Source organism: Salvelinus namaycush, chromosome 3 (genome assembly GCF_016432855.1).
Source record: "Salvelinus namaycush isolate Seneca chromosome 3, SaNama_1.0, whole genome shotgun sequence".
In the NCBI taxonomy this organism is placed as follows: Eukaryota; Metazoa; Chordata; class Actinopteri; order Salmoniformes; family Salmonidae; genus Salvelinus; species Salvelinus namaycush.
The window spans coordinates 78,936,407-78,961,545 of record NC_052309.1 but is presented as its reverse complement, the minus strand read 5'-3'; the positions used below and the strand labels follow the sequence as shown (position 1 = coordinate 78,961,545).

The 25,139-nt window shown below is 43.7% G+C and overlaps 3 protein-coding genes across 5 annotated transcripts; 1 reads left to right on the top strand and 2 right to left on the bottom strand.

Moving 5' to 3' along the window:
- Positions 1-997: 997 nt before the first annotated feature.
- LOC120039746 (dnaJ homolog subfamily B member 1-like) lies at positions 998-7,232 on the bottom strand. Of its 3 annotated transcripts, none has more exons than XM_038985140.1 (3): positions 6,674-7,232; positions 5,447-6,054; positions 998-1,577 (listed from the first exon to the last, which is right to left on the bottom strand). In XM_038985140.1, exons 1-3 carry the CDS (start codon positions 6,882-6,884, stop codon positions 1,347-1,349), a joined length of 1,050 nt encoding a protein of 349 aa, XP_038841068.1. In that variant the 5' UTR covers positions 6,885-7,232; the 3' UTR covers positions 998-1,346. The 3 variants fall into 3 exon arrangements, with proteins under 3 accessions (XP_038841068.1, XP_038841074.1, XP_038841078.1); XM_038985146.1 differs by lacking the exon at positions 6,674-7,232 and adding an exon at positions 6,233-6,361; XM_038985150.1 differs by lacking the exon at positions 6,674-7,232 and adding an exon at positions 6,178-6,202.
- A 4,207-nt stretch (positions 7,233-11,439) lies between these two features.
- On the top strand, positions 11,440-17,648 carry LOC120044634 (very-long-chain enoyl-CoA reductase-like). Its single transcript, XM_038989307.1, has 11 exons — positions 11,440-11,643; positions 12,528-12,579; positions 13,380-13,424; positions 13,586-13,689; positions 14,592-14,707; positions 14,983-15,088; positions 15,315-15,387; positions 15,767-15,810; positions 16,211-16,268; positions 16,576-16,664; positions 17,087-17,648. Exons 1-11 carry the CDS (start codon positions 11,482-11,484, stop codon positions 17,258-17,260), a joined length of 1,023 nt encoding a protein of 340 aa, XP_038845235.1. The 5' UTR covers positions 11,440-11,481; the 3' UTR covers positions 17,261-17,648.
- A 111-nt stretch (positions 17,649-17,759) lies between these two features.
- LOC120039732 (atherin-like) lies at positions 17,760-24,647 on the bottom strand. The gene is made up of 6 exons (XM_038985136.1): positions 24,210-24,647; positions 21,754-22,105; positions 20,966-21,157; positions 20,750-20,834; positions 20,036-20,150; positions 17,760-19,399 (listed from the first exon to the last, which is right to left on the bottom strand). The coding sequence occupies exons 1-6, from the start codon at positions 24,561-24,563 to the stop codon at positions 19,250-19,252; spliced, it is 1,248 nt and encodes a 415-aa protein (XP_038841064.1). The 5' UTR covers positions 24,564-24,647; the 3' UTR covers positions 17,760-19,249.
- Positions 24,648-25,139: the final 492 nt, after the last annotated feature.

Genomic DNA, 25,139 nt, shown 5'->3' with positions numbered 1-25,139 from the left:
CTTTGGCCTGAATGCCAAGCGCCACGTCTGGAGGAAACCTAACACCATCCCTTCGGTGAAGCATGGTGGTGGCAGCATCATCATGCTGTGGGGATGTTTTTCAGCGGCAGGGACTGGGAGACTAGTCAGGATCGAGGCACAGATGAACAGAGCAAAGTACAGAGAGATCCTTGATGAAAACCTGCTCCAGAGCGCTCAGACTGGGACAAAGGTTTACCTTCTAACAGGACAACGACCCTAAGCACACAGCCAAGACAACGTAGGAGTGGCTTCGGGACAAGTCTCTGAATGTCCTTGAGTGGCCCAGCCAGAGCCCGGATTTGAACCCGATCAAACATCTCTGGAGAGACCTGAAAAAAGCTGTGCAGCAACGCTCCCCATCCAACCTGATAGAGCCTGAGAGGATCTGCAGAGAAGAATGGGAGAAACTGCCCAAATACAGGTGTGCCAAGCTTGTAGCATCATACCCAAGAAGACTCGAGGCTGTAGTCGCTGCCAAATGTGCTTCAACAAAGTACTGAGTAAAGGGTCACAATACTTATGTAAATGTGATGTTTTTGTTTTTTTATTCTAAAACATTTCTAAAAACCTGTTTTTGCTTTGTCATTATGGTGTATTATGTGTAGATTGATAAGAAAAAAAACGACTTTAATCAATTTTAGAATTAGGCTGTAACGTAACAAAATGTGGGAAAAGTCGAGGGGTCTGAATATTTTCCGATGGCACTGTATGCATTGTATTTATAAGTATATCTACATTCAGGTGTGTGTCACTGCTCCTGAGAGATATAGTTGATAAGTTGCCTGCAACAAATATTCTGGAAGCACTATCAAAACTGGATACCACACAAATTCCACGTCAGTGCTCTGTTTGCCACAGGCATCTTCAACTCTACCTATCCCTCGGACCTTATAACAACCAGCTCCAGTCATCTCTACAGGGCCAGACCAACCCTTGCCCTATGCTCAAACATTATTATCCAATGTCTAGCACTGGGTCCCCCAGAAGTGTCTTTATTTTCCCTTCCAATGGGAAATGGAATACTGTCAATAGGACATGTAGGTAATAAAATCTAAATGTTTTAATAATATTAAACAGGAAAAAATTATGAACCAAACAGAACAGCTAACATCAGAACAGAGACCAACATGTTACTCTGTCAATATCTCATGGTGGTTAAATACATAACTGAATTATCATTTGGATCAAAGGTTGAATCAAAATAAACAGGTATAATTCCCAAACAACTATTCTGTTCTTTGGCCTAGGGTAAGGACAACTGTAATGGAGAAAGACGACTGGCTGTCTTCGTGTTTGTTAGGTGTCTTCAAAAGCTACTTAGTCATTCAAGGAGGAAGAATCTGAGTCAGTGCATCGCGGGCACTCTGCCCCAAATTCTCAGGGAATTTCACTACAAACTCAAGCACCATGTCCCCCCTCTTCTCTGGGCACTTGGACAGGGGTAGTCCCTCTCCCACGATACGCTTCTTCATCCCAGGTTTGACCACGTCTCTGGAGGTCACAGTCACAGTCCTACCGTCCAGAGTGGGAGCGCTGACCGTGCATCCACACAGTGCCTGATGGGAGAGAGAAATACAGATTGTCGCAATTAGGTGTGTTATATTTTTAGTTAAAGAGTACAAGGCCTGGGAGTTGGGCTGGGCAATATTTCGAATTAATTAGAAATTATGTTTTAGCGCGATGTTCCAAATGCCTGTATCGTAAGATTTTTTGTTTTTATGAGCGTTTATGTTCGCATGACGTTGTCTTTTCGGTCTCGTCTCCTTCGCACCGTCTGTGCATCTACCCGCTCTCCCTCTCACAACAACAAAGACGAAAGATCACTTCTTCCTCTGACAACAAGCAGTTTCAACTCGATACTTGCATTTGAGGTTTGGTCGAACAGAATGGGTGAGATGGACCCTGAAACACATTGGGACATTTTATTGTAAGAGAACTTAACCTTTCTAACGATACCCTTTTTATGTCTCAACTCCCAAAATTTAGCACAGAGCAGACCCTTCTAAAACGGGACATGATTGTGGAAAATCTATGCTCAGTTTGGTGCTAGCGGTGCATTTTAGCCACTGACTGTGCTAGCTGTCTAGTCGGTGTTTTATAAACGTTTTGTAGGCTAAGAATGTGCTTCAAATTTGCATTGTCAAATTCATGAAAACGCAGTCATATGATATATTAAAATGTATATGTTTCCATGTGAATTAACTTACCATATCATATGCCATTTGTAATAAATACCATTTAAAATAACACAAGCATATTGCTATTACATTGTTATAACTAACTTCTTTCGAAACAGGGTTTCTCACAAACTCATAAACAGATACAGAGACCCACACACACACCCAAGGACAGAGGGCTGGCACAGACCTTTCATAAACACTGATAAGGCCGGAAAGGCCTTGATCAAAAGGGTGCTTGGGTCTGCAGTTCACGAAATAATGAGACACACACACACCCAAGGACAGAGGGCTGACGTAAACCTTTCATAAACACTGATAAAGACAGGAACATCTACGCACACACAAAATCTCCTGTTTTAGCTGAACATTTCAGAGACACACAGATATGTCAAAATAGGAACATCTACGCACACACCTAATCTCCTGTTTTAGCTGAACATTTCTGAAGACAAAGAACTCCACTTAGAGCCAATGGGACAGTGATATTAGCCTGAAGTGGACCTCGCCCAACTCATCAGGACCAACCAGAAAACCAGATCTACCAGACTCAACCTACTTTCTGTGCTGTATAAAATGTCTATGTATTCTGTTATCTGGGCTTTTTCTGCAGGTTCCTTACGAGCTGAATGAACGAGTCCATGCACGCTTGTATCAGATATCTTTACCTCTGAATAAAACTGCTTTTTATTATACGAATATCCACCCTGTCCAGAGTCTCTACTTCGTCTCAGTTCTCCAGTAAACTTGTGACATCAACACAGTTTAACATATTTGACGGCCAAAAAGAAGCACACAGCCGAAAAGTTACCACCGTTTCGTTAGAACTACATCTCCCCTTTCGACACCTTGCCGGTCAACAAACAAACTTATCATTTTCAAAAAGTAGGCCTACTGGCTGGCCACGTTCAGTAAAAAAAAAAAAAAACAGCGCAATTACATATAAAATATCAAACAGCCTGTAACTAACAGGTTTTTACTGTCCTGTGAGTCAACTCGAGCAGGCATGCTAACAACGCTGCAGGAGTTATAGTTCAAATGAGACTTCTCTAACTTTCGGCTATGCATCTTATTTTCTTGAGTGAGATAAAAGGCATCGGGTATGAGTAAATCAATACACGAATATAATGATATATACTACCGTTCAAAAGTTAGGGTTTACTTAGAAATGTCATTGTTTTTGAAAGAAAAGCAATTTTTTTGTCCATTAAAATAACAAAATTGATCAGAAATACAGTGTAGACATTGTTTATGTTGTAAATGACTATTGTAGTTGGAAACGGCCTATTTTTTTATGGAATATCCACATAGGCCCATTATCAGCCACCATCACTCCTGTGTTCCAATGTTATGTTAGCTAATCAAAGTTTATAATTTTAAAAGGTTAATTTATCATGTTTCTCAAACTAGACACTAATGTACTTGTCCTCTTGCTCAGTTGTGCACCGGGGCCTATTCTGGTTAGAGCCAGTTTGCGCTGTTCTGTGAAGGGAGTAGTACACACAGCGTTGTACAAGATCTTCAATTTCTTGGCAATTTCTCACATGGAATAGCTTTCATTTCTTAGAACAAGAATAGACTAAAGAGTTTCAGAAGAAAGTTCTTTGTTTCTGGCCATTATGAGCCTGTAATCGAACACACACATGCTGATGCTCTAGATACTCAACTAGTCTAAAGAACGCCAGTTTTATTGCTTCTTTAATCATAACAACAGTTTTCAGCTGTGCTAACATAACTGCAAAAGGGTTTACTAATGATAAATTAGCCTTCTAAAATGATAAACTTGGATTAGCTAACACAACATGCCATTGGAACACAGGAGTGATGCTTGCTGATAATGGGCCTCTGTACAGCTATGTAGATATTCCATTAAAAATCAACCGTTTCCAGCTACAATAGTCATTTACAACAATGTCTACACTATATTTCTCATCAATTTGATGTTATTTTAATGGACCAAATTGTTTGCTTTTCTTTCAAAAACAAAGAAATTTCTAAGTGACCCCAAACTTTTGAACGGTAGTGTATATTGTAAAAACAACTAGCTGGAGCCGTCTGAGCGGTTGGCTATGAACACCCTTACCCGCTAGTATATAATGCTGATAATTGGTTCTGACTCGCTACAGGCTGTCCAGCAAGAACAGTACGAATGCTTCTTAGTCTACGACTTTTATCTTCACCACCACACACTATAGTATTCACAAACACACAGAGAAATCTTCAGTTTACAGAGGATGGACTTGTGGTTTTCTTGGATGCATTGTACCCACAATTTTACTAAAATAAACACACATAACTTGGTCGGCAGCCAAACGTGCATCTTCATCTGCCAACAACGATAGCCACTCTGACCTGGAGTGGGTTGGGTCAGAGTCCAAATTTGCATTCGGGCACTCTAATTGGTGTAAACCAAGAGGCTGTGACAGACAGCTGAGAAGGGGGGAAAATCACCCCAATAGGACTGTGGGGTGTCAGACATGGCCTGTTTTCTCTCTCTCTCTCACACATACGCCCATTCAAAACACAGTACGGGACTTGCAACAGGAGGTAGTAAATACTAGTACTTTCATACCGTATTGGCAACTTGTTCTCATTCTGAGAAATAAGCATCTTCTTATCCATGTAGGTTGGCCACAAAGTGGACAGGCTAGCATTTTGTTCAAACAGTAGGAGAGTGTGTTCATAACAGTTAAACTGTTCGAACTTGTTAGCAAGCAAATAGATTCAAGATGGCTAGACTTTAAATATAAAGATTAGCTAACTACTCATTATTAGTGGATGTGCATTGTGTATGGTTCTGGTAAAAAAAAATTACAAAAAGGGCATTTTCATACAGACAGACTTAAAAGCCAGATCAGTGATTATTGCAAAAAAGCAAGTTAAACTGCTATAATATAATTATTAGTGGGTTGTGGAAGGCTTACATTTAGCCTTGGTATAATCTTACAAGCCATGAATTCATTAGATTATTCATGACTGTTTAAAATGTTTGAAATGCAGTGTACTGACCTTTACATGGTGCAACAAAGCTTATTTAGAGAAAAATATATTTTTAATATATATTGTGAATCGCCCATAAGTTACAAAACAAATCGACATATGATTTTTAGGTCATTTCGCCCAACCCTACCTGAGAGCAGCAGAGAAATATCATTACCATGATTACAGAGAATACAAGTGAAAGAGTTTAGTGGGTTACGTTTATGACTGACACAATGTTTAAGAAATCACAAAGACCAAGCACTCACATCTCTGAGGGACACTCTAGCAGGGTAGATGATATCGGAGCCATCCCGGCGGAACACAGGATGGGGTTTGTCTTTGACCACAAACACCACGTCAGCAGGAATGTTAGTGGGCGTCTCATCTCCCTCCCTGGGGAAGGTGATCTTGGTCCCTTCCTTCCAGCCTCGCTTGATGTCCACTGTCAGGATCTTGTCCTCACTGCGCATGCTGCAGCCGTCCGGGTTCAGCCGCTTCCTGGAGATCTTCATCTTCTTGGTGCAGCCGGAGAACACCTCCTCCAGGCTCACCTTCAGCTCGTGCACCACCGGAGAATCTTTCTTCTTCTCACGGCCCCCGTGGGGACCCCCTGGTCGGGATTTGAAGGACCTCTGGTGTTGGTGGAACCCTCCCATTCCACCCGGCATACCCCCCATCCCTCCCATACCAAATGCAGCAAAGGGGTCATCAGTGTCCATGTCATCGTCCCCGTTGCGTGCGAAGAACTGGTCGAATGGGCTGCGGCCACCAAAAAACTCTGTAAACATGGCGTGAGGATCTCCATGGAAGGTGTAGTTGTAGTTGTTGGGGCCATTGGGACCACCACCCCCGCTGGCTGTGTGCCCCTTCAGGCCTGTAAGAGTGAACACAACATCAAAATTGCTATTTTAGAACACAAGAACAAACATCAAAATGTTTATTTTAAATCCCTTTGAATCACTTATTCACAACACACTTTCAACACTTCCAGACATACCATCTCTCTAAATAAATAATGCTAAAGCTAATGATTAAGCATGTTACATTTCCACCTGTGTTTTCAGGGGTCACTGTGACAGAGCAGTGTTTCTGAAAAGGTGTTCTGCAATGTGTTACAGACCATGAGCGGACGTGACAGAAGGAAGGAATTAACGTTGTGATGTTAACAAACTAGCCCCACTGACAGTTTGAACTCAGAATAAGCAGGAAAGTTCCAGCAAGTTCTCGAGAGAATTGTAGTGCCTCTGACTGTTTCCGGCGCTCAGTTGCTTACAATGTAATAACTACAATAGTTTCTAGGGCTACACTCAAAGAAAAACACAAACAGTAACATTTAAATAATAACGTTAGCTAGAAGTTGTCAAAAACAACGGCCACGGCTGATACAGCTAGTAACGTTACATAGTTGGCAAACCTGACAACGTCGATTGCGCAAAACAGTTTAGATTACAATGGTGCACCACACTGTGTGGAACCAAAAGTTGATGCGTTACCTTCTTCTCCATATCGGTCATATATATCCTTTTTCTTTGCGTCGCTGAGGACATCATAGGCCTCGGCGATCTCTTTGAATTTATCCTCAGCTCCAGTGGACTTGTTTTTATCAGGGTGATATCGCAGGGCCTGCTTTCGATACGCCTTCTTTATCTCGTCCTCAGAGGCGCCTTTCTGTATACCCAACACTTTATAATAGTCTTTACCCATTACAAGTATCTGTCAAGTAACGCTTGATATTCAAAAAAGCATCGTCAATTCACCAGTTAATCTTATATCAAAGGCTGTCAACCAACCACACTGAAATTTAGTGTTTGAAGCTGGCTAGCTACTTAACCGGTTGACAGCTGCAAGCTAGTTACAAATCCGACCCTCCACGATTTTGTTTGAGCTATTAAACTATGGAGTTACATAAATATATCCCACTCTCTGCTGAATAAACCAATTTATGAGCTGAGATATCGTGGCTACTCAAAATACGCTTTTCACCATGTCGCTAGCTAGCCACCATGTAAGAAACTTCCAGAACTACTGGTGCTGATACTGCTGTGACTATCGCATTTCCACATTGACTGAAATCTCCGCCCCTTTCTACGTCATGCTTTCAAAATGGTCTGTGCTTTCAAGATCTTTGGGACGTCCCTATCCCATTGAAGTTGACATGTATGAATGATTAAAATTCGGGTTAGGGTAGCCTCGTCGAGAACCAGGCGTGACAACGGGTTATGCTTGGCGTTGGGGTTTAGGGTAGGAACGTCCCAAGGATTCCGAATATCACTAACCCTGTCAAAATCAAGAACTACGATTTACGCCCCACTCCCTGGCAGCAGTTGCTTGCACATATAAGAAGGGATAAACTGCATGTTCAGGGATGGACAACTAGCGGCCCAACCAAATTTTGCTTAGTGCCCCCAAAAGGGTCACCCCATACAGAACCAATCAGTCGATATAAACGAGAACAATCATCAGAAATCACGCGATATGAATCGGACAATAGGGCGCCGCCTGACCCACTGATTGCAATTGTATCGTGTAAAAGGGTAGGGCCGACTCTGACTGCATGTGTGGGTTACGATGTAGGTACACAGACCCGCGAGCCACTGCAGACCCTCATGATGAGTTCATATTTTTTGTGGACCCCACCCCAATTAAAGTTGCCCATCACTGATGTAGATAATCATTTCATCACATTGTGGGTATCTGTGCCAAAGCTTTATAAATTATTTAATTAGCTAAAATAATATGAATGCATATTGTGACAAGACTATTGATATGTTGCATATCAAATGGCCACACGGTAGAATCATATAATAGTGTTCCTCTTGCTACGCCTAATTACTTATCTTACATATCCTACATATCTCTCATGATATGGAAAGATATTGGCTTTAAAATTACTACATGTCAGGACTTCTTGAAAAATAAAGAAGAGATAACTTGCAAAGTAAAGTGATAATAATGCTGACTACCACAGAGGGGCAGCATTGCAGCTTCTTAAATCACGGAAACTGTAACATTATTCTCACGCTTCACTGGAGAGTCCCATAGCATGATAACCTGATATGCTCCAGTATCAGTTTGGATTCCAGGCTAATAATACGAGCCCACCGTACAATAACATCTGTTGCTAATCACAACGTCCAAAAAAAAAAACTTGAACATGATGTTAAATTGAGATTATGAGAGAGCCATTTGTTTAAATAAATTGAATTTGCTGGCGGCAACATGATAGGACAACTTTTCCAACTCCTGTCCAGGTTTTCCAACTCCTGTCCACTCCAACACAGAGACTGCTTTTCTGCACATAATCAACAAAATCAGCAATCTCCTTTGAACAAATCATTGTTAACATGACAGCAGATTTAAAAAATATATACACTGCTCAAAAATTATTTTAGAACACTAAAATAACACATTCTAGATCTGAATTAATGAAATATTCTTATTAAATACTTTTTTCTTTACATAGTTGAATGTGCTGACAACAAAATCACACAAAAATGATCAATGGAAATCAAATTTATCAACCCATGGAGGTCTGGATTTGGAGTCACACTCAAAATTAAAGTGGAAAACCACACTACAGGCTGATCCAACTTTGATGTATGGCCTTAAAACAAGTCAAAATGAGGCTCAGTAGTGTGTCTGGCCTCCACGTGCCTGTATGACCTCCCTACAACGCCTGGGCATGCTCCTGATGAGGTGGCGGATGGTCTCCTGAGGGATCTCCTCCCAGACCTGGACTAAAGCATCCGCCAACTCCTGGACAGTCTGTGGTGCAACGTGGCGTTGGTGGATGGAGCGAGACATGATGTCCCAGATGTGCTCAATAGGATTCAGGTCTGGGGAACGGGCGGGCCAGTCCATAGCATCAATGCCTTCCTCTTGCAGGAACTGCTGACACACTCCAGCCACATGAGGTCTAGCATTGTCTTGCATTAGGAGGAACCCAGGGCCAACCGCACCAGCATATGGTCTCACAAGGGGTCTGAGGATCTCATCTCGGTACCTAATGGCAGTCAGGCTACCTCTGGCGAGCACATGGAGGGCTGTGCGGCCCCCCAAAGAAATGCCACCCCACACCATGACTGACCCACCGCCAAACCGGTCATGCTGGAGGATGTTGCAGGCAGCAGAACGTTCTCCACGGCGTCTCCAGACTCTGTCACGTCTGTCACATGTGCTCATGTGCTCAGTGTGAACCTGCTTTCATCTGTGAAGAGCACAGGGCGCCAGTGGCGAATTTGCCAATCTTGGTGTTCTCTGGCAAATGCCAAACGTCCTGCACGGTGTTGGGCTGTAAGCACAACCCCCACCTGTGGACGTCGGGCCCTCATACCACCCTCATGGAGTCTGTTTCTGACCGTTTGAGCAGACACATGCACATTTGTGACCTGCTGGAGGTCATTTTGCAGGGCTCTGGCAGTGCACCTCCTTGCACAAAGGCAGAGGTAGCGGTCCTGCTGCTGGGTTGTTGCCCTCCTACGGCCTCCTCCACGTCTCCTGATGTACTGGCCTGTCTCCTGGTAGCGCCTCCATGCTCTGGACACTACGCTGACAGACACAGCAAACCTTCTTGCCACAGCTCGCATTGATGTGCCATCCTGGATGAGCTGCACTACCTGAGCCACTTGTGTGGGTTGTAGACTCCGTCTCATGCTACCACTAGAGTGAAAGCACCGCCAGCATTCAAAAGTGACCAAAACATCAGCCAGGAAGCATAGGAACTGATAAGTGGTCTGTGGTCACCACCTGCAGAACCACTCCTTTATTGGGGGTGTCTTGCTAATTGCCTATAATTTCCACCTTTTGTTTATTCCATTTGCACAACAGCATGTGAAATTTATTGTCAATCAGTGTTGCTTCCTAAGTGGACAGTTGGATTTCACAGAAGTGTGATTGACTTGGAGTTACATTGTGTTGTTTAAGTGTTCCCTTTATTTTTTTGAGCAGTGTATATTTTAAACCTTTATTTAACTAAGCAAGTCAGTTAAGAACAAATTCTTATTTACAGCCTACCACGGCCAAACCCTAACCCGGACAATGCTGAGCCAATTGTGCGCCACACTATGGGACTCACAATCATGGCCGGTTGTGATACAGCCTGGAATCGAACCAGGGTCTGTAGTGATGCCTCTAGCACTGAGATGCAGTTCCTTAGACTGCTGAGCTACTCAGCTAATATGTTACAACATCTTAATTCATGCATATACATCAGAAAAGCTTACTGTGTTCTTGTACCACTTTGTGCTCCTGTCTGACGTGCGTTGCTGGGTGGTCTAACCTGATTGTAAATATAGAACACAGATCTGCTGCCTGTGTGTGTTGAGATGCTCCTTTTAGTCAAATATGAAGGACATGATCCCTGTCTGAAGGATATCTTGGGCAACATCTCCAAGCCCCCCAACTGACAGCTAGCACCTCACAGCTCTGAGAGCACTACAGCTGAAAGCTCTCACTCCATTGGAAAATGACAGGACAGTATTAGGCCTTAATGTTTGTTCATGGTATTGGGAGAATACACACACTCTAAAATAAACATGTGTTTGTTTTTGTTTGTTCTCGAGGTCAGAGTGGTAGAAAAAAAATGGCACAGGTGGCCTGGGGGAGGGGTAAGTGTCGGTATGCAGAGGCCTGGCTGTCCCTCATCCACATGGATAAGGCCTATAGGAGGGTCGGTGTGAGACAGTGTGACGGAGTGAGGAGCAGAGCTCAGCAGAGATGTGTCTCTTCTGAGAGCAGAGAGGGATCTGTTTCTGAGTAGGGTTGTGTGTGGCTGACCAAGGTTACTGAGCTACTGCAGAACAGAGCAGAGCAAATCGGGCTTCTTATATTTAGCCTTGCGACGTGCGCGCTACGGATTATGTCTTGGGCGTCTCGGGTTTCGCCTTCAGTACGTTTGTGGGTGTGGAGGGGGTCCGGTAACTGGTGGAAGGCCTCTCTTCAGGTGAGGAGGTGGTGGGTTACTGACATTTAACCCCCTCTCATTTTACGAACATCTCACAGGCAACCTCTCTCTCTCTCTCTCTCTCTCTCTCTCTCTCTCTCCCACCCTCTTGATTTCTTTACCTCTTTCTCACACCCTCACACAGGAAAAGGCTGTTTACGGTGACATAGTCGTTTCCCATTCTGGAAGGCTATTTGGAGGGTACAGATAGTAAGAAAAACCGTCGCAGAGGACATAGCAGTCTTAGACTACAGCTTCTAATCTGATACAAGTAGAGAACACTAACTAGGTTTTTGCAAACCATTGGAGGGACCTCATTTTAGTGTGGAGGCACATTGAGGTCATAGTTCAAAAGGGGTCATGGATACACTGGCTTTAGAGGCGAAGGCAACTGGGCAAGAAAAGAAAAGTTCAGCCCCAAGACCAAGACCTAAACCACCCAAAAAGGCCAAAAGGATTGTTTACTTTGAGGTAGAAATCGTGGATGCCAAGACAAAGGAGAAGCTACTACTCTTGGACAAAGTGAGTGTGTGTGTGTGTGTGTGTGTGTGTGTGTGTGTGTGTGTGTGTGTGTGTGTGTGTGTGTGTGTGTGTGTGTGTGTGTGTGTGTGTGTGTGTGTGTGTGTGTGTGTGTGTGTGTGTGTGTGTGTGTGTGTGCATGCGCGCGAGCGCGTGTGTGGCTGGCTGTGTCACTGTGTCTCATCAGTCACTGTGCACGTTCAGTATTGTATTTGATACGGTACACTGAGCAAAATTACATTTCAAAGTTTGAAATCATCAGTTGAGGTCTAATTACAGTTCTAGTAAAATCAATAGTACTGTCTGAAGTCAGAGGACACTTGTTTGCTTTAGCTCAAGAAGTTACAGAGTCATCCCTTTGACCGGACAGCCGGCTAATTTACAGTTCACAGACGCTATGGCTGATTCTACAGAGGTTGTGTTGCAGTTAGGAGGTGAAAATTCCCCCTGATCTTATAGGAATCTTCTGGGCGAGTTATGAGTTATGTGTCAGCTCAGTGTCCTGAAGCCAGTGGGTGTCTTGAAGCCAACAGCAAGCACCATGTGTTTAGTGGCTTTTATGAATGTGAACATTTGTGTTGCAATGATAATTAATTACAGTTGAAATGCTGCATCATAGTCTCACAATTTCTTCAAGATATTTATTATGAAAACAGATATAGTTTCCTGTAACTGTAGGCTTCTTTAATTTGCCTTGGCTGTCTTAGCAGTGGGAATAAATATGTTCGTGTTATAACATATGTACAGTATGTGGTATGGTACTAATTTCACAACTTGAAAACAAATATCAAACTTTAGTCAATAAATCTATCTGGGATACATTTATTAGACCCATGGCAGTAGCACTAGCAGTATGTTTGCCTATGATTGATTGTCTTTCTGAACAGGTTGAGCCAACTTCTACTATTTTGGATATTAAGGCTTTGTTCCACAAATCAAGTGAGTATATGACAAAGTCCAGTTAAAATGTAGTCATTTAGCGGACGCTCTTATCCAGATCAACTTTCAGTCAGTGATGTAACAACATGAAATGTAAAACATTTTTGTAACATGATCTACTCTACACCGGGGATGGGCAACTTTGAGGGGGGTGGGTGCCACAAAGAATCTGAACTCATCAAGAGGTTGCTCTTGACAGCGGAGAGAATATATTTAAGTTTTAGAGATCATTTTGTACAATTCTACACAATTTGCCATGGGGCGTAATGGAAATGTTGCAGTTTTAAAGCAAGTATTATACACATTTTTTCATGTGGCAGAGAGAAGATTTTGCAATTGAATAATTCATTTCATGCAATTCTACTCATTTTGTCATGGGGCAGAGAGGAAAATTGTTCCCGAGGGCCTTCAAAAGGGGGGGACAGTTGTCCATCCCTGCTCTGCACTCTTAGAACAAAAGGTGCTTTCTAGAACCTATTTGAAGAACCCCGGTTAGTTCCAGGTAGAACTCTTTTGGTTCCAAGTAGAACCGTTTTGGTTCCATGTAGAACCCTTTCCACAGAGGGTTCTACATGGATGAAACCCAAAAGGTTTCTCCTATGGGGACAGCCGAAGAACCCTTCTGGAATGCTTTTTTCTAAGAGTGTAGATATGTATGATCCATATACAATATGTCATGATAATTATGAGGTTAGTCTCGCAATGCCATCTTTCCAAGTCTCGTTAATCATTCGGCTACTGGAAGGAAGCCTTGAAATGGAGGCTATTATAAGCTTAATTAACTTCTGTCTTCTTGTCAGATCCCCAGTGGTACCCAGCCAGACAGTCCTTACGCCTGGATCCTAGTAAGCCCCACACCTCCCATGCATGATGCCTCAACTACCTACACAGACTCAAATGAGTGCTAGAAATTGCTATACCAAAACCGTATAAAGGTCTTATCTTCTGTGAAATGGTCCACAATGTCATGGCTGACTACAGCATTGTGCTCTGTCTTGCTCCACAGAGGGTAAGTGTCTGAAGGATGAGGACGTCTTGCAGACACTTCCTGTTGGAACCACGGCCAGCTTCTACTTCTCTGACCTGGGGGCCCAGATCGCCTGGGGCACTGTAAGCACATGCAAACACACACACACACGTGTTAATGCACGCACGCACATTTGCATGCCCACAAACACACACACTCAATCACCCACAAGTGCACACACACACGAATGCACTCATGCGCACAGTCACACACACACAAACGCACGCACACACACACACATTATACTGCATATCTTGGCATGTCTATACTGCATTTAAATATACACAGCCACACTCCCTCAATTAATCAACTATAGCCTTGCATATAAATATACACCCACACTGACAGATAGATTCACTGTCCTCTGGTTCGGTTTTCTATCACCTCCTAGCTCCTGTATCCTCTGTCCTAGGACACATAATCTCATGGCCCTATTTCCCCCACAGGTGTTTATCCACCTGACCTCCTTTTCACCCTCCATTGCCACAGCCTCCTCAACCATTCTCCACAACCAACCACATGCTTTAACCACGCTCCATATCCTCAATCCTCTCACCCCTCATCCACCTGTCTCTGAACCCCCAGTGGAATAGGGTGATGCCAGTGTTGGGGGGTAGCGGGGTCCAGTGTACTCCTTGCAGCCTGAGATCAACAGTAGCGATCAGTCACTCGTGCTGGGCCTGGACCCATGCCAGAGGTGTTGATTCAGAGATCTGTTTCATCACAAACTGACTGTCAGCTAAGCTGCCATATCTCTAGGGGAATGCTTGTGTTACATGCTCACTTGTTTTCTCTAATGCTCAATTACAAATCATCTACTTTCCCTCCTCCCTTGGCACTCCGGTAGATCTGACATGATCGGATAGGTAAAAGCAATATAATAAAACTTCCATCCAGTCAATCAGAACGCAATATGAAGCTAGTACAACCTACCGAGCCAATCAGCACCTACATGTCTCACCTTTATGTCTTCCCCCCTTCTCAGGTCTTCCTATCAGAGTGTTACGGACCACTGCTCATCTACTTGATGTTCTACTTCCGCCTGCCTTTCATCTATGCCCCAAAGTATGACTTTAGCAGCAGCAAGCACTGGGTTGTACAGTGAGTGTCAAATTACTGCATTTTCAAGGATCTATTCTATCTCTGTCACTGTACCTCACACTCTCTAAGTGATGATTACAGTGACATAATTAGGTCTGGTTGACCGGTGATGGTGTTGACAGTGAAGATAATGTGTGTGCTGCATCAGAGAAGCATGACAGCCATCTCGGACTGTCATAGAGACCAGTGAGTGAATGATGTAGTAATCAAAGCCAAATATGTGATGATAATAAGACGTAATCTATACTATGATCACTTTTCCCCTCCTGCTGCAGTTTGGCCTGCATGTGTCACTCCTTCCACTATGTGAAGAGAATCCTTGAGACGCTGTTCATCCACCGAATCTCCCATGGTACCATGCCACTGAGAAACATCTTCAAGGTGAGAAGATTGAATAAGGGAATCTCCAATCTGATTCTAAAGAGGATCTGTGATCCAGTTTGATCCAATGATATCTGATAATAGCAGTACTTTATTCCCTTTTATTTAATGGTTTACTTTCATGTGACATAGTTTTTAAACTTATTCTCAGGGGTAAACAGATTTTCTAATTAATGTGTTATTATTCTGATGACTTGTACAAAAACTGGTCTTGCTTCTTTTCCAGAACTGCAGTTATTACTGGTGTTTCGCAGCATGGATGGCCTACTACATCAACCACCCCCTCTATACACCGCCCTGTAAGTCCTGTCTACCCTGAGGTGATGTCACTCACATTTAACCCATCTAATGCACACTCATCTCTACTCTGTCTGCTGGTTGCCAGGAAGTTACAGAATACAGATGGTCATCTCTACTCTGTCTGCTGGTAGCCAGGATGTTACAGAATACAGATGGTTATCTCTACTCTGTCTGCTGGTTGCCAGAATGTTACAGAATACAGATGGTTATCTCTACTCTGTCTGCTGGTTACCAGGATGTTACAGAATACAGATGGTCATCTCTACTCTGTCTGCTGGTTGCCAGAATGTTACAGAATGCAGATGGATCGTTCCATAATCCCTAATGACTTTCAATGTCCTTTCCCATGATACATCACACCTGCTTGTGTGTTTACAGACTATGGGCAACAGCAAGTGAAGACAGCACTCATTATATTCTTAGTAAGTATGCTTTAGTTAGTGTAATGAAGAATATATTTAGTTTAATACCTAATGTTGTAATATAGTAATTGAGTTGTTTCTTTGTAGTGGAGTTGAGGCTACACAGTAGGCCCATTAGGCACAAATAATAGTCTCACCACCTGACACGTTCAGTCTGGGGATGAGGTTACACAATAATAACGTCATTAACATCAGTGCAATTTAGATCGGAATTCCCAGCAGAGTAACAATAATATCTTAATGGCGTTACTAGAGTTATCACATTGTTATTAAGTAAGTATAAGAGCAACTTAATGTAAAGTTTCACCAGGAAATGTCACCAGGTTTTCTTTTGTTTTTGGTTAGAGTTGTGGCTGATTGAGCCCTTTGTCATATTATTACGTTTTCCTCATCCTCACAGTTCTGTCAGGTCGGCAACTTCTCCATCAACATCACTCTACGCAACCTCAAATGTCCAGGTGAGCTCCTATAGGCTCTTGCTTATCTTATTCATGCAGTGCAGTCCATTATCAGATATGTACTTTGAAAGTTAGCACACAAGGTTCCTAGGTTCCTTCCTTTCTAGGGAGTTTTTCCTAGCCACTGTGCTTCTGCATTGCTTGCTCTTTGGGGTTTTAGGCTAGGTATTTGTATACTTTGTGACAACTGATGATGTGAAAGGAGCTTTAATAAATACATTTGATTGACTGATTAATTGACGAGCACTGCTTTACAGGAGCCCCCATGTTACCCTCTTTTTCTACATTCTTTCTCATATTATCCCAGGTTCGAAGGTCAAGAAGATCCCACACCCAACTAAGAATCCATTCACCTGGATCTTCGCGTTGGTGTCTTGTCCAAACTATACATACGAGGTGAGGCTTTCTAGTAAAGAATGGTGAGTTGATTGAAATATTTGTATTTGCACGTTTTAGACTGGAAACACTTTGAAATGCAGTGTTTCACTTCCCCTCCTGGGGTTTGGAGATATAGTGATGCTGCCACCTTCTGGCCAATACGTATCAAGAGATGTAACAGTACTACAGTGATGAGTTGGTGTGTACTGCACACAGGTGGCTGGTGCCACCTTAATTGGGGAGGACATGCTCATAGTAATGGCTGGAACGGAATAAATGGAACGTATCAAACAGATCAACACATGGTTTCCTTGTGTTTGATACCATTCAATTTAGTCCATTCCAGACATTATTTTAATCCGTCCTCCTCTCACCAGCCTCCTGTGGTACTACATGTATAATATGTAGGAGTGTGTAACAGTGTGTCTGGTCCTCTGCAGCTGGGGTCGTGGATGGGCTTCACAGTGATGACCCAGTGCTTGCCGGTGGCTTTCTTCACCATCGTAGGCTTTGTCCTGATGACGGTGTGGGCCAGGGGAAAGCACCGAAACTACCGCAAGGAGTTCCGTGACTACCCCACCCTGCGCTCCCCTATACTGCCCTTCATCCTTTAGTCAGAGAGGGGCTGGTTCCACACATAACTTCACCCCTTTCAGCCCCACTGCAGTATACAGCTGGTGCTTCTGACTGGGTAGGTTGGAAGGAGTCGTTGGAATAGTTCAACTACACTGTGACTGGTTTTGGGGAGTTGAAAACCCCTTTTGATGACTTAAATGCAGAGGAGTCTTAATCTGATGTAATGTGTACTACCGGTATCTACTGTACATGTCAATGTGTGGAGGCACAAATTAATGGAAAAAAATACACGTGTTTTACTAAAGTGGTGACTTAACTGTCGACTAAACTGTTCTGTTTGGTTTTGTATTATTTGTTGCATGTTATAGCTTGTCGTTTGAGTCAAGATTGAACGTGTCATTGTTTCAAGTAAATTTAATCTAACAGCATTCACACTGTGTGATGGTTGGGTTTCAGCCAGTAACACTAACCCATTGACATATTCGTCTTACCGCTTATTATATACAAAGAGATAATAAATATCACACTACAAGAGAGTGGAAAAGACAATAACTTTATTTTCCCCACTGGAAACAGGGCCAACATAGCAATTAACAGTGTGACATCAAACACGTAACAGATGGAAATATGGAATGTGACGTTGTTTCAAAAGCAGAAGCCACAAGGCAAAATTAAGAGACCTCATTGTAATCCTCTCAGATAACAACAATGTTGAATTTGATCAAGATGTCTACCATGTCGTGGGGAATTGTATGTTGCTGTGTTGAGGTTGTAAACAAAGAAAACGTATTAGTGCTACAATGACACTTCCTAAAGTTCTAGAAGTTAATTTTTGGGTTGGTTAATTTTCCCTTTAAAAGAAGAAGAACAGAATTCAGTTGTTTCTCTCTCCTCAAGCTGAAGCAGGCAGAAACATTGGTCACATCTGGTCTGCCAGCCCATTTCATCTAGAATTCTGCTTCATACGGTTTTCATTTTGTAGATGAAATCTAGGTTCATCCACAGTAGATTAAATTAGATTAATCTAAAATGTTTAGAAATGACGTGAACATAAATGAAGGGAAGAGGAATGCAGAGGACAACCATACAAATAACATATTATGTTGCCTTAGTTTAGCAGGTACTACATATTGCTATTTCAAAATGTTTGTGAAACAGATAACAACAGTAATAAAACCTAGGTCAGTACTGGTGAAGCCATGAGAACATCTGGAGACTAAGCTCCATTTCCTTTGCTGGTATAATGAGAGATTGACAACATCACTGACCTTGATGAATCAACAAATTCATATTGTACATTCTCAAATTAAATCAGTTCACATTGTCATCATAAAAGAAAAACAAAGTTGAGTTTCTAGATAAATGGAGGGTATCATATGACGTCTTTAAAAAAAAATACTGTCTGAGTAAACAATGAAGAAATGCAAGAACCATATTTGCTGGAACAGATATTCCAAGTATACATGTTATTATTTTGTTGTGGAACTGACTCAGGGAGCACAGAAACCAGTCTTTTAAAGTAGGCTCCAGTGGTAGCCAAGTGTAGAGTGTGAGGAATCCAGAGAAGGTCTTTCTCACTGGCTGCACTCACTGACCCGCCCATTACAGAACAGGCAGCCCTCCCCTTACAGAACAGGCAGCCCTCCCCTTACAGAACAGGCAGCCCTCCCCTTACAGAACAGGCAGACCTCCACTTACAGAACAGGCAGACCTCCACTTGACTTCTATAGCGTCCTTAGGCAGGATCCTAACATTCCTGTATGAGTTTAGAGAGGGATCCTATAAAAGCAATACCACCAGAATGGGTCAGGTGACAGCAGTACCACAGAGAGGTGGAATGGAAGCCCACGTACACATGTTGATAATCACTGTCAAGGCCCAAGTCACGACCACAGTGTCCTTTTCCCCACACCTCCTTGAACGGTTACAGAAGGTTCTAGAGATCCAGTGAACACAGTATGTGTGTATACTGTATGAATACATCTGCTCCTCAGAGGAGTGTGTTGTTCTGTTCCCCCCAACCGTGGTCAGAGATCATCCTCCTCATCCAGGAAGTGGGTCCTCTGCAGCACCTTCACATGGCGCTCGTAGATCTTTAGGGCGGGCCCAAGTCTGATGGACAGGCCAGTTAACACGTCACTGCGCTGCATCAGGAGCAGGGACTTTCCATCAATTTCCTGTTGCGGGCGGAGAACAGATGGAGTGATTGAACTAACATCTACATGTGGATTGGGGTGTGAACTAGTTACATCAAAGCAAATGCCTCCTAGTCTAGGGGGTACAGGATCTGTTGCTTTGGTTTATGGATGAGCACTTTCATATATTTTAATGAAAGCAATGCACATGTCATGTATATATTTCATGTATGCTTTCATATCATTTAACTTATTATTTGCCCAAGCCATTTACCCAGGTCAAGAAACAACCACCAGCCCAGGGATACTCAAATAAATTTTACAAGATGGACACTTTTAGAAATCAACAGGAGGTCGGGGGCCACGGGTCTGTGTGGACATCCCACAGGCTGCCATTAGTGTCACTGCACTAGCCCATAGGAACTTCACGTCAAACAGAAGAATTGGATAGGTGGCACTGTAATGTAATAAGGTCAAATCTTCACCTTGCCTACTGATAGGCTACATGGACTGTTCACCATATTGATTATAATATACCCAACACTTTCACATCTCCAGGAGTGCCTGGGGGCTGTCTCTGGCTAGCTAGAGGCCGTCTCTGGACAGGGACTCTGTCTGAGCGGTTTTCTGAGTTTACAGATACCACCCCCATGTGGCAGTTTGAGGGACTGCACTGACCTGTGTTCTGAAAGCTACAGCCTGCTCTGGAAAGCCTGCAGCAGAGATGTAGGTGGCCACTTCCGCCACGCTCCACAGTAATAAGTTCTGCCTCAGCGTCTCCTTCTTCACAGAGCTGTGGGGTAGAGGATGGGGGAGATAGCGTGAGACACTGCAGACAAAATATAAGAAATGTGTCCTTTTGTTGACGCTGTTTCGTTTGAAGGTGCTATTTGAGGCTGTTTGTGTCCCTTGGAGATATGGATGCACATTGGTTATGTCTGTATGATGTCTACATTGAAGTGAGTTAATGGCGGAGGAGGGGAGGAAAAGGTATACTTAAGGTGTGGTGGTTGAGGGATAAGGGATAGGTATATGGGGCGGCAGGTAGCCTAGTGGTTAAGAGCATTGGGCCAGTAACCGAAAGGTTGCTTGATCGAATCCCCGAGCTGACAAGGTAAAAATCTGTCATTCTGTCCCTGAACAAGGCATTTAACCCACTGTTCCTAGGCCGTCATTGTAAATAAGAATTTGTTCTTAACTGACATGCCTAGTTAAACAAAGGTTAAATAGAAAAAAATGTATGTAGCTGGGTGGGGGGTGTATTTTGGGGTGTGAGGGCTAACAACAGTGTAACTAACATGTAATAAGGAACTTAGTGCACCAAAGCTCTATCAAGGATGCAGTGAGTGTCCCCTGGGTACAAGCTGGTGTCAAATACATTAAGAGACTCACATTTCTCTGTTTTTCACATCGTTCTTGACATCGTCTTGAGCCATCACGTAAGAGGCAACGTCCATCCCCTTCTTGTATTTAACACCTGTAATAGATACAGTGGCCGGTAAACACAGTGTCTCTGATATCCTAAACATCCTCACTGGGAACACGATGCAAATAGAAATATGAGAAACTAATATGAGAGACGGACATAGAATAAAGGAGAAAACCCACAGTCGTCAGAGGGAAAAGACAACGTCTTGGGCTGTCTGTCAGAACCCTTCATGGTCTCATCCACACAGTCAGGAACCAGTTGGTCTGAAGTGAGGCCACTCTCCTCCATCCTCACCCCATCCTCTCTCTTCACCAAGCTCTTCTGAACCCATGGACAGGTCCCCGATGGCTGTACTATCGTCTTTAAAGCCCCTGAAGGAGAGAAAGAGAAGGGGGGGGAGGGGAGAGAAAGAGGGGGCGAGAGAAAGAGGAGAGAAAGAAAAAGAGGGGGAGAGAGAAAGAAAGAAAGAAAGAAAGAGAGGGGCAGGGGAGAGGGGGGAGAGAGAGCGAGAGATGCCCAGTCATACATAGGCATAAACACACACATCAGCTTGAAACTGTCTCCTGGCATTGGATGCTTACTCACTCACTATACTGTAACTCATTGCTAGTCAATACAATGCAAACCTACTCCTAAAACACGGTCTCTACCCACCATTAAGATACTACGGCAAGCACAATTATATGTTAATGTTTTCTCCAAAACATGTGTAACATGATAGATTATGTCTGTCCCTCACTGAGCTTGAACCAGCAATCTTCTGTTCCCAACACCACAACGCACTCACAAAGCTGTTACCCATTGCTCCACAGACACCATGGTCAGTGCAGAGCAAAGGAAACAACTAGGCTACTTCTAGGTCTCAGAGCGGGTGATGTCACCACTGGGCTGTACAGCTAACTAGCTAGCCATTCCACATCGGCTACACTTATACACATAGTATGATCTGTTAACACAGCATACTAACCAGTTCCTGTGTTTCTCTGCATCCCTGAGGGTCCATGGTCAGCAGGGCAGAAGGCAGAGTCACACACACAGTCATTCTGCCTGAGGGCCAGGGGACTAGAGGGGGACAGAGGGCTGGACCTCTTACTGGTCTTGCAGGTAGAGGGGCGGTCAGACACAGGGCTGTGGCCAGGGCGAGAGCTGCTGGGGGAGCAGGGGGCAGAGTAGGGGTGGGCAGCACCAGACCCCCCCTGCACAGCATCCTCACCCCCAGGAGAGGGAGAGGAGCCCTCATGGCCATCTTCATCAGCCCCCTCCTGTTCTTCCTCCTCTTCCATGGTGCTGTCTGTCTCCATTGACACTGGCACCTCATTCTGGAACACAAGCATTGCAACATAAGAATTTGAAAAGATTCCCCATCTGTTGAGCTTTTTGTGTGTGTGTGAAAACATTCTAATCATACTCCCCCAAAATGATCCACCCCACTTTATATTGTGAAAAAGAAAGATCAGTTGGTTACTACATCAGTGACATTAGTCAGGTGCCTAATGTACTAATAACATGCTTGAGAGTAACAGAAGGACAATTGATATTCTCAATACCCACAGAGAATATTAATTCAGATCATTTTTCATAAATTAACAATACAGTGGGAGTGTCAATCTGATTGACAGCACAATAGCTATAGGCTAGTCTACATCCTTAATTATTGACCCGTTTAGATCAACTAGGACAACAACAGCTCTGCTGGTAGTGAGAAGTACAGCAGAAGAAGCAACAGAGCCTACTCAGGCAAGGGAGGGGGAAGGGAACTATTGGAGAGAGAGAAATTATTTCATTTAAACTGAATATCATGTAAACTGAGCCATGATACCTACACATTTTCTTCTGACCTTTCGCTAGAGCAGCAGTCAGACAAACATTCATTCATTGGCCGATTTTGAACACAACTAGGCCTACACCTGAAAGGAGAAACTCACGAGCGTGCCATAAACTGTAATCAGCGGGTTGAAAATGTGTTTCAGCGCACATAGTGTGCATTAGCGCGAGTCGACTCCTGATTATAGGAGACATGACATAAACCCACGCTCATACAGATGTCGCAATAACCAGTCTTCATATGACCGCTGTCGACAATAATTGCCATTGGAGGCCTTGTCCCCGTAGAGCACACAGGATGTTCACTCTGTTCGGAACTACAGCTGCGCTATTCGCCCACATTGTGTTCGGTATTCCAACCACATTTATTCATTACAATATAGCTTAATATGGGCCATATATAAGTTTATAAGTGTTATTCACATATGCACACGGTTTGTGGCACTCGCTTTGTCGTCGATGACTGTATATAAACGCAGAAATTAGCTTCTTCAGCCTGTGTGCGTGTCTAAAGCTACAACTAGCGGAGGCGCGAGTACGAGCGCTCAACTCAGCAGAGCCCGCCCCGCACCTCAGAGGCGCTTGAGTCAGACATTAAAGTTATTTTATTGAAGAATAGGCCTAACTACCATACAAATATTTTGACGGTTAATCATGAGATCCATTATTGGGATATGCAGAATATGCTATTTGGATGTCAATAATAGTTTAAATTAGATATATTGGCACAAAGGATAATACTTGACGCAATCTGCTACTTTTTCTTGTGGATATATAATACGCTACAAGAACAGAGCGTGGACAACGTCACCCTTTTCTCCCATTTTAATACAAAAGTGCGCAATGGAGGAGTCGCACGAAAGACTTCCCACTTCAGTCAGATAGAGCGCTCCCGAATCTAGTCGGATGTGACCAATTCAAACCACGAAGCTCCCTCTATAGCAGCAATACCTTCAGTGGGGCTACTTTGACTTTGGGTCATTTTTCCCTGCGACAGACGCTCGTGAAACCCATTAAATAACGTGGCTTCATATCTAGCGGCGTGTTACTTATGAATACATCGACCGTCACCCCCTTAGTGAAATAACCCGAGCACACTGTCCCCCATTCGGTCACGCACATCCGAGGTATGACTTTAGCTTCGGCCCCCCCTTCACTGAAAAGCTGAGTTTGGGCTTGAAAAGAGCCTTCGGCTTTAGGCTGTGGTTGTTGCCAATTCTGGCAATCGTGCAAGTTTTTTTTGTCGATTAAAGCTGTAGAGCAAACAGCGCCCGGACAAACTCACTTCTACGCACAACCTCTTTTTTGTATTATTGCAAGCGCAGCTTCCATTGTTATTGGTAGGCTATTTTTTCCACCTCGGTCGCGCGAGGTAGCTACAGCCGCTCCCCGTCTGCGGCAGTTTGTTTCGGTGCACTTGCATTCATCACGCCACCCCTCCCTGAATAGAGAATCCCGCTCTACAACACCATTTCCCCAGCTACACCATATGCCTGCCTACTCATTATAATAGTGAGGACGTGGGTCTGTTATCTTCTCTGGGGAAGATGGACGGTGTGTCACGGCACGGGGTCACTGAAACAGGCTGCCTTGCGTTACCTCCAAATGCTCCGTCTCATCCTGGTCAATGGGACCGAGTGCGCTGTCCCCGTTGCTCAAATCGGAGTGGTTAGCTTCTTCCACCGCAGTTCTTTTGGTCGTGTGATCATCCTTTTTCCTGCTTCTTCTGACTACTTTGGCTGCATTTCGATAGGAAATCGAGCCCTTGTAGTTAACTTTCAAGACTGTTTGCTCTTGGATCAGTTTCTCGAGTTCCTCGCTGGTTTGTTCTGGCGCTGATCCATGTCGTCTCCGGACCATTCGACAAATTCTTTCAAGGTCTGGTCTGGCTTTTCGCGACCGCAGTGAGTCAATAGTGTCCAAAATCCAATCGCGGTACATGGGTTCAGACATTCTCCTGGTTGGGGTCGTTCGTTCGTTTTTGCCTCAGTGCGTCAACCTTGTTGCGATCCACGGCCCGAGTCCGGCTTTAGAGAAAAAATTGAAACCTCGCTGTACGCTTGCGTTGTTGTGCGCTTTTAAGGTGACCCACTGGAGATAGAGCTTGATTCTACAGGAGATATTTAAGGTGGTATTTCGAAGTTAGTCCTAACGAGGCGCCAAAGTGTTCATTTATCATCACTTTAAAAACAAAACATTTAATACTTATAATAAATATATACGTTTCATATAATATACAATGGGTGAGTCTGGAAGGATAAGCCCACATTTTCCCCAGGGTGTGATAGCACTGTAGGCCTACACGATGCAGATGGATGAGGACCTGCTGTTATTACCATGGCGGTAGCTGGCTCCAGTCCAGACACATAGCCAGGAGCCATCTTATCAGTGAAGCTATTCTGCTTCATCCTCATCCCATCTGACATTTTCTGGATAGATGGCCAGAGGCTGAACACTCATCTGGAAGGCCCCTGAGGAATAGACAGATTGACATACATATTTGTATAGGAGGTGTAGGCACACACACAG

Coding starts and splice junctions, on each gene's coding strand:
- LOC120039746 (XM_038985140.1), bottom strand. CDS start 6,884: ATGGGTAAAGACTATTATAAAGTGTTGGGTATACAGAAAGGCGCCTCT. Junction 6,055..6,673: donor TGACCGATATGGAGAAGAAG/GTAACGCATCAA, acceptor TCACTCTTACAG/GCCTGAAGGGGCACACAGCC. Junction 1,578..5,446: donor CTAGAGTGTCCCTCAGAGAT/GTGAGTGCTTGG, acceptor CTCTCCCATCAG/GCACTGTGTGGATGCACGGT.
- LOC120044634 (XM_038989307.1), top strand. CDS start 11,482: ATGGATACACTGGCTTTAGAGGCGAAGGCAACTGGGCAAGAAAAGAAA. Junction 13,690..14,591: donor CCCAGATCGCCTGGGGCACT/GTAAGCACATGC, acceptor CCCCCTTCTCAG/GTCTTCCTATCAGAGTGTTA. Junction 14,708..14,982: donor AGCAAGCACTGGGTTGTACA/GTGAGTGTCAAA, acceptor CTCCTGCTGCAG/TTTGGCCTGCATGTGTCACT.
- LOC120039732 (XM_038985136.1), bottom strand. CDS start 24,563: ATGTCTGAACCCATGTACCGCGATTGGATTTTGGACACTATTGACTCA. Junction 21,158..21,753: donor GCAGAGAAACACAGGAACTG/GTTAGTATGCTG, acceptor TCTCTCCTTCAG/GGGCTTTAAAGACGATAGTA. Junction 20,835..20,965: donor GTCTTTTCCCTCTGACGACT/GTGGGTTTTCTC, acceptor TATCTATTACAG/GTGTTAAATACAAGAAGGGG.